Source organism: Garra rufa, chromosome 2 (assembly GCF_049309525.1).
Source record: "Garra rufa chromosome 2, GarRuf1.0, whole genome shotgun sequence".
Classification (NCBI taxonomy): domain Eukaryota; kingdom Metazoa; phylum Chordata; class Actinopteri; order Cypriniformes; family Cyprinidae; genus Garra; species Garra rufa.
Genome location: NC_133362.1, coordinates 15,362,592 through 15,371,514, shown reverse-complemented (window position 1 = coordinate 15,371,514; position 8,923 = coordinate 15,362,592). Strand labels below are relative to the sequence as shown.

Genomic DNA, 8,923 nt, shown 5'->3' with positions numbered 1-8,923 from the left:
CCATATCTATAGGTTACTTTTGTGTGAATTAGGATGGACAGAAATCTCCAAACACCAGAATCAGTATGCATGTGTATTCTGGCTTAAACAAGTACCAGATGCATGTACAGAAGATGTGAAAGCTGTTCAAAGTGTGTGAAGTTTCCAGCAGTAGCAGCTGTGTTTTCTGGAACAGTGAAAGTGTGTGTATGAGACAAGAAAGGAGAAAGAAGTTTCCAGATGTTAGTTCTGGATCAGTGAGCGTACACCACCCAGCCCTGATAAACACACACTGCGCTTGGAGAATCCCCGAACATCCATGAACCACAGCACTTTAGTCTGAAAAGTCTACAAAATTGCTGTGGTGTATCAAAAAACATCCATTCCTTCAAAGTGGCAACTTTTAGATTCATTATAGGATATATCATATAATAAATGTATAATAAACTGCAGCTTTTTCTTACCATACATATATCTGGCATTGATTGAAGCATACTCAGGCACGTGTAGGTTCCACCCTGCTCAACAAACAAATAAACTCCTAAACAAATCCAGTTGAGCAGTGAAACTCACTAAAAAGGACCTGACAGAGCTAGCGTCTTATCTGAGGCCATATGCGGAGTAGTGAAAACTTAAAAAACGCTGCCCTCTACAGACGCAGATGCAAAAGCATTTTAAATTTTTTCCAATGTGCATGTCTGCGGTGAATACTACATAAATTCTCAACAAGAAAAGTTTCTCAACCATTTTGATTCCATGGCCACTCTTTGCCCATTCTATCTAAGCTGATATGTACTACTGTAAAAAAAACTAAACTTTTTTTTTTAAATAATTTTAAAAACTACAGCTTAATAATTATAAAACTGAGCTCTCCTAGAGGTTTGTAAAGTCCACTGGTTGAGAATCAATGTGTTTGCACCTTCACAACTAAATCCCATGGACATTTATTCACCTTATTCTTCAACGCGGAAGTAAACCTATAGGTGAGAATAACAACGTGCAGTAAAAGGTAAAACTGTGCGCTACAACCAGTGTGTTCATAAGACACACCAATTTGCAATATCAAGCCGAAAAACAAGCTGTTTTGTACAGCTAAAAATAGCTGGACGTGGATGAGACCAGAAGCCAGACCCATAACATTTAGAAATGGCCCACTCTTACAGGAAAAATAAATGGATAATCGCAGACAAAATGTAATTTGACGCATTGAAATTACACTGTGAATTATAGGCCTGCACAAAATATCAAACTATGCTACTATATCAATCCTTTTCTCTGAAAATGTTCTCATTTTGTCAAAAGTACCTCTATTGTTTCATTATTTCAAAACCTAAAGTTATTTTTGTAGAAAGTTTCACTTGTAAATGAATGCTTGTGCTTTTTCTTTAAAATATTTTTTTTTTTTTCGTATCATATGTTTAATGTCCAAGTACAGTTGAGGTCAAAAGTTTACATACACCTTGCAGAATATGCAAAATGTTAATTATTTTACCAAAATAAAGGGATCATACAAAATGCATGTTGTTTTTTATTAAGTACTTACCTGAATATTTTTCCCATGAAAGGCATGTAGTCCACAATCAAAATTAATAGTTTATAACAATTTATAAAAACGACCCTGTTCAAAAGTTTACATACACTTGATTCTTAATACTGTTGTTACCTAAATGATCCAGAGCTGTTGGATTAGTTGTTCATGAGTCCCTTGTTTGTCCTGAATGGTTAAACTGCCCGCTGTTCTTCAGAGAAAGCCTTTAGTTCCCACAAATTCTTTGGTTTTTCAGCTTGATTTTGAGGTGCATCTTTTCACACTGAGGACAACTGAGGGACTCGTATGCAAATATTACAAAATGTTCAAATGCTCACTGATGCTCCAGAAAGAAAAACATGCATTAAGAGCCAGGGGTGTAAACTTTTGAACAGAATGAAGATGTCTGCATTTTTCTTATTTTACCTAAATATCTTTTTTTTTTTTTTTTTTTTTTTAGTATTGCCCTTCAGAAGCTACTTACATGTTTCCTAGAAGACAAAATAAGTTAAATTTACCCTGATCTTCAAAAAAAGTTTTCTCCCCCAGGTCTTAATGCATTGTGTTTCCTTCTGAAGAATCAGTGAGCATTTAAAACTTCTGTAATAGCTGCATATGAGTCACTCAGTTGTATTCTGGGAATTTCTGGGACCTGAAGGACTTTTCTGAAGAACAGAATCACAGCTGTGGATCATTCAGGTAACAACACAGTATTAAGAAGGGTATGTAAACTTTTGAACGGGGTCATTTTCATAAATTCAACTGTTATTTTCTCTTGTAGACTATATGTAAACATCTTTTATGTAAAAATATCTTATTCAGCTCAGTACTAAATAAAAAATAACATGCATTTTGTATGATCCCTCTGATTTTGAATAAATTAATACTTTTATTTAGAAAGAATGCATTGAATTAAGACTTTGTTGCAAGAAAAAACTATTTCAAATAAATGTGCTTTCATAGTAACAATATTAAGCAACACAGCAAAGTTTCTTTAGCACAAAGTCAGCATATTAGAATGTTTTCTGAAGGATCATGTGATGTTTAAAACTGGATTAATGGCTGCTTTGCCATCACAGGAATACATTACATTTTAAAATATATTATAATAGACAACTTTTTTCTTACACTATTTTGGCATGAAATAAATGCAGCTTTGGTGAGCATAAACGACTTTAAAACTACCGACCCCCAAGCTTTTAAAATGTAAAATGTCAAATAAAAGCCAACATATTTGCATTTGACACTCCTTTTGATCACAGGCCTGTGAAAGTACTCAGCACTGAACCTGTTTATTAACAGTCCAGATTCACACCGTCTCAAATACAGAAACATTCCAAAACCTCTCTCTCTCTCTCACTCTCACTCTCACTCACTCACTCACCACTCACTCACTCACTCACTCACTATAGAGTTGTAAATGCAGACATTCACACGTTAGAATTGTTCTGCTGTGAACAAATAAGCAGAACATAAGCACTTTAATTCTAGTGAATCAGTCAAATGTCAGGGGTCAAACTACAGTAACAGTTATAAGAAAACTAAAAGGGGTACAAACAAACTGCATCCAAAAAAGTTGGAAGACCAAAATACAATTCACATAGACATCCTAAAAGCAACTGAAACAGAACATATGTCAGCTCTAATTAATCGCATATACCTAAACAAACTAAATTTAAAGAAACAGTGTGGAAAATGAGTCAAACTCATTTAAAGGAAATTATAAGAACACAAAAGTCCCAAGTCACATGAACTAATGGAAGCGTCATTCGGTGTCAAATAATAATTAATCATCACACATACACAGATTAATAAACACGTGTTAATTGAGGCATTTTTCTAGTTTTTCAAAACTTCAATAGCGCAAAAAAAAAAAACTGAACTTGGAAGAAAAACCGTTTAAAACTGATATTTGAACATTCTGGCTTTAAATAACACGCATCCAAAAAGCTCAAATAATAAAATATTTACAAAGTAAAGCACAAAACGTTTCATATTCCCAAAAGCCTAATTTTCAAGAGATTCACAGTGAGGTCGCTGTTTGATCTTGGTTTGCTCAGTATTTCTATGGGGAAAATTGTAACTGTGAGTCATAAGTCCTAATATTCCTCTGAAACACACACACTCTAGAGATACTGCATAGCAAGGAGTGTAATAATTAAAACTGGACAGGTGGAAAAGAGAAGAGAAAACACAAACCAGCGGCAAAAAAGAGAGAAAAGCACAACCACCTCAATCTTTCAAAGGGAGCTATGACATCATACGTGACATCATCGAGCTCAAAGAGCGCTGCCAGGGCGTTGCCGTAGCGGATGTGGTTTGTGTGGTGGTTTTGTGCACAGTGAGCAAGAGGCAGCTACTCTCCAGTCCACTAGGTGTCCTCCTCCGGCACACCCACGCCTCTTCTCCTGAGTGCGTCGGCTCCGTCCACTCGCTGCCACTCTTCAGCCTTTCCACTGTACTCATCATCATCATCCTCCTCCTCTCCGTCTGCTTCCTGTTCATCTTCTAATTGCTGCATGAGACGTGCCTGCCCAGTGGGCATTTTCCCTACAGAAACAGTTACATGTCATTTCATCATAGTTTTATTATTTTCATATTATTTCAAGTTTAATGAATCTGTAGTATGTTATATATGTTATTATAGTCAAGCAGGTAGGTTTGTATAAATATTCACACTTACTGTGGTGATAATCTGGTGCAAACCGCCGAGATGGGAACACAAAATCCGCGATGAAAACTAGTATCTGAGAGAGAGAAAATAACATAAAAATTAGAGATAAAGTTTGATGTTAGCATATTCTAAGCTAATTATGCAATATTCCAATGAGCTTAAAGGATAAATTCACTTCCAGAATGCAAATTTCCTGATATTTTACTCACCACTATGTCATCCAAGATGTTCATGCCTTTCTTTCTTCAGTCGAAAAGAAATTACGTTTTTTGAGGAAAACATTTGAGGATTTTTTTCAATAAAACAGTGTTCCAACCAATCAGCGTCAGGGGTTTGGTGTTGTGGACTTTCGCTCCGCCTCCCTCACATCCCTGCACCAGTAGGAAAGTCCACAACACCAAACCCCTGACGCTGATTGGTTGGAACACTGTTTGTTTATGTGTGGAAAGGTTGGTAGTGCCGATTGTTTTTTTGGCATATCTCGGACCCTAGGCTGACCAGAGAGACGCGGTTTTTTCACAGACAATTTATGGGGCAGGCAGCGAGCGGATCGTGATGAAAGGTCAGCTGAATTTGACGCTTTATGTTTCAGGCTAGAAATCGCTGATACAACCTTTAATGGTTAAAGATCCAAATTGCAGTTTCAGCGCAGCTTCAAAGGGCTAGCCAAATAGTAAGGAACAAGGATTTTCTAAAAGAAAAAAAAAAACTTACATACTTTTAATCTATAAAAGCTCGTCTTGCACTAGCTCGACCTCACAGATTTTGTAATCATGCACGTGTGACGAAGGCGGAAGTACCGGCCCAGTGTAACAAAGTGAACATGCTAAGAAAGTCAAACGCCATTAACAAAAAAGTTAAAACAACGGTGTTGGAAGATTTCGAAGTTGAGAGAAATTAACTGAAGCACACAAACAAACCAAGAGTGCATGACCTTTCCAAGATGACTGCATAATGAGTGAAGCAGAGCTACTGCAAGATGAGCATTTGTGGTTAAAAAGTATATAAATTTTAATTTTTTCTTAGAAAATAGCAGATCGTTTCGCTAGATAAGACCCTATATTCCTCAGCTTGAATCGTGTAGAGCCCTTGAAGCTGCACTGAAACTGCAATTTGGACCTTCAACCTGTTGGCTCCCAATGAGGTCCACCATATGGAGAAAAATCCTGGAATGTTTTTCTCCAAAACCTTAATTTCTTTTCAACTGAAGAAAGAAAGACATGAACACCTTGGATGACACAGGGATGAGTAAATTATCAGGAAAATTATATTCTGAAAGGGAATTAATCCAGTGTTCAACTGAACATTTTATTGATGCTTTAGCTATGTATTTAGACATTTTCAAACAAGATTTTAGATGAGTTTGTTGCAGTGTATTCTGGGATTACCCACTCCTAAATTTACACTTGAAACATATCTTATGCGCACAACCATTAGTAAGTTTGGGGTCAGTAATACTTTTAAAAAGGTATTAATACTTTTAATTCACCAATGATCCATTAAACTGATCGAAAGTGACAGTAAAGACATTTATAATGTTACAAAATATATATTTCAAATATATGCTGTTCTTTTTTAAAGCAACCCTGAAAATGTATCACTGTTTCCACAAATTATCAAGCAGCAACTCATTAACTTATTAACATTGATAATAATAGGAAATGTTTCTTCAACAAATCAGCATATTAGAATGATTTCTGAAGGATCATCTGACACTGAAGACTTAAGTAATAGCTGCTAAAAATTTAGCTTTGCCATAAAAAATAAATTACAATCTAACATAGATTAAAACGGTTAAAAAGGTTATTTTTAGTAATAATATTTCACAAGATTACTGTTTTACTGCATTTGTAATTAAATAAATTCAGCTACACTGAGCATTAAAATACTTTTTTTTTAAAACATTAAAAATTATACAACATTTAACTTTTAAATAGTAGTGTTTTAAATGTAAAGTTTGTATGCATTCTCACCAATCCAAGGACCAATCCTGACATGAGTGTTGCTAGAGCAAATATCCCATATGAGCCCCAAACCGGGACACCAAGCTGCTCTGTTAAGTAATTATGGCAATGCTGAAACACACAAGATCATTTAAATTACTGCATTAAAAAAAATGTAATAATGCATTAAATAACCATTTAACTTCTATTGACTTTATAGGATTAGTTCACTTCCAGAATAAAAATTACCTGATAATGTACTTACCCCCATGTCATCCAAGACATCCATGTCTTTCTTTCTTCAGTTGAAAAGAAATTCAGGATTTTTCTCCATATAGTGGACTTCAATGGGGAGTTGAAATCCACTACATGGAGAAAAATCCTAAAATGTTTTCCTCAAAAACCTTAATTTCTTTTCAACTGAAGAAAGAAAGACATGAACATCTTGGACGACATAGGGGCGAGGACATCTTTATGCTTATAAAACATTAATGAGATAAAATAATTTCAAGCAAATCCCAGTTCAAAATAATTTGCTATTATTGCAAAAAAAAAATCTTCAGGGAGGTTTTCAGGGAGTTCATTTTGCATGATTCACTGGCTGACTATAACATCTCTCAGTGTCTGCTGCTGGTTCCTTCACCATCAGCTTGAGGTATAAATAATTTGTGCCTGTAATTTTTAACTCTAAATCATTCAAATAATTGCTAGAAAAATAGTGTACATACGCTTCCATAATTAAATACACAAAACTGACATGAATGCAGCAGTTAAATATTAATAAGCACACACACTCACCCTGATGAACATGGATAACTTGAAGAGGGCTGACATTGCATTCATCCTAAAATAAAACAATAAAACATCAGTCTGAAATTGCGTCAAATCAAATACAACAATAGTCTGTCAGTATTACATTAAAGGTGTGTTAACTTACAAATTACGTTTTACATTTACCACAGGCTGTAGGTTCTCTAAACCTGCTTTTCTGAAGACTTTGCCAGACTCACCCAGAGTCACTGCATTATCATACAATTTGAAACCAGCCCCAGGACCCACCCACAACCACACACACAGCATGCACTCACAGGAAGGATGAGGGGCCGAACCAGGAAGAGACTGGCTCTATGCTCTGCCATTTCTTTTCATCAATGAAGCTCAGGAAGTCATCTTTAGATCGGGCTCCCTGATATCGCCGAAACACACCATCTTTACAGCTGCAACACACATGAACAGTCATGTTTATATTTATAACTACCTTTACCATATAGAGACTGTGCAGACGACTGAAAACAAGACAAATGCTGGTGTCAATCTATCTAAATAATAGAAAACAAATACTTTTATTCAATAAAGATGCATTCAATTGATCAAAAACGACATTTAATGTCATTTTTATTTATTTATCAAATCTATCACCTATTACCAGCTCACTACCTTCTAAAAAGATGGTTAAATGTGTGTAAATGAAATGAAACTCACTGGTAGATAGTTGGAAGAGCTGTGATGATAAACCTCCCGCTCAAACCTACAGCACAAAGAGAAAGAGAGAGTGAGAATCATAAAAGCAGGTGATCAGGTGAACCAGATGTGTGCAGATAGCGTCATGCCTGGCTGCTCGGTGACGTCCACTTTGGCAATATTCACTCCTAAATCTTCTCCCCATTCTGCAAACTCATTCCACACAGACTGGAGCTGCTGGCAGGCTGGACACCACGGAGCAAAGCTGCAGCGGACAGGCAAACCTTTTAATCCAATAACACAATCCCAGCCAGAGGAGACACAAAGACACTGAGGCTCATTTGTTTTCCATCGGATCTATTGAACTACAATCCTCTTGTTCGATTGCGTTAGCTGGAGGAAATGTACAGGGGAAACGACTGTTTCTTTAAAGGGAGAGTGAAAATTCTGACATTTACTCACAGTCATGTTTGTTAACGATGTTAGGCAAAATGACAGTCACCATTCAGATACAACTGCAATGAAACTGTCATTCCTTTAACATCTTTTTTTGTGTTCTAAGGAAGATAGAAAGTCAGGTGGTTTTGAATCAACATTAGGGGGAGTTATTGAGGATATCATTGGCGTTTTTGAGTGAACTGTGACTTTAACGTCAACCACTGAACTTCCTCTATCCTGAGCCCATCACAAGAACACTGCAATGAGAAATAATTAAAAAGCTAGAATCTACATAATTTAAATGAAAGTGAAGCACTAATCACCACGCACAGATAAACATAAATAAACACACAGTTTTCTGTACTCTATTTAGTAACTTACAACTCGATCATCCATTCTCCCGTCAGGATTTCCTCCCAGTTTCCATCTGTGATTTCTCTTAAATTGCCGGGCTTGGCCAATGCGGACTCCAGCATCACACATGTCGCGATAAGCGCAAAAAACACACACACGCCGGCTGTCATCCTGACTCTGCGTGTGTATGTGCACGCCATGTTTCAGCGCCACTGCTTGCCTTCCGCTTCCGCCTCGACACTGACGTTCGCTGATGGGCGGTGCCCGTTTCATCGACGTCATGACGTATACGGTTGGCAAAGTTCAAAAACTTTTTAGAAGCTGACCAGCCATTTCCAGATACTTGTTAATTTTGTTGATTGTATAAAATATTTTAACAATATATGGTTAATGAATTTCGGGTTGTATACGTGACCCTTTGTATTTATATTAGTCATACTATAAAATTAGTGCTGTTTGTGTTAAACATATTCTATATGTATTTCAATAAATGTATTTACATTTAAGGTGAGACACTGCAGGTGAATAGGGTAAAAAGATTAACTA

At 36.3% G+C, this 8,923-nt stretch overlaps 1 protein-coding gene across 1 annotated transcript; it reads right to left on the bottom strand.

The window, feature by feature from the left end:
- Positions 1–2,944: 2,944 nt before the first annotated feature.
- On the bottom strand, positions 2,945–8,598 carry tmx1 (thioredoxin-related transmembrane protein 1). Its single transcript, XM_073834896.1, has 8 exons — positions 8,405–8,598; positions 7,735–7,850; positions 7,607–7,652; positions 7,213–7,341; positions 6,923–6,968; positions 6,155–6,256; positions 4,191–4,254; positions 2,945–4,057 (listed from the first exon to the last, which is right to left on the bottom strand). The coding sequence occupies exons 1-8, from the start codon at positions 8,575–8,577 to the stop codon at positions 3,879–3,881; spliced, it is 855 nt and encodes a 284-aa protein (XP_073690997.1). The 5' UTR covers positions 8,578–8,598; the 3' UTR covers positions 2,945–3,878.
- Positions 8,599–8,923: the final 325 nt, after the last annotated feature.

Bases quoted from the DNA above. Each gene is read 5' to 3' on its own strand.
- tmx1 (XM_073834896.1), bottom strand. From the start codon at position 8,577: ATGGCGTGCACATACACACGCAGAGTCAGGATGACAGCCGGCGTGTGT. The intron at 7,342-7,606 runs GTGAGTTTCATT...TGTGTGTTGCAG, and splicing joins GCTCTTCCAACTATCTACCA to CTGTAAAGATGGTGTGTTTC. The intron at 4,058-4,190 runs GTAAGTGTGAAT...CTGTTTCTGTAG, and splicing joins TGCACCAGATTATCACCACA to GGAAAATGCCCACTGGGCAG.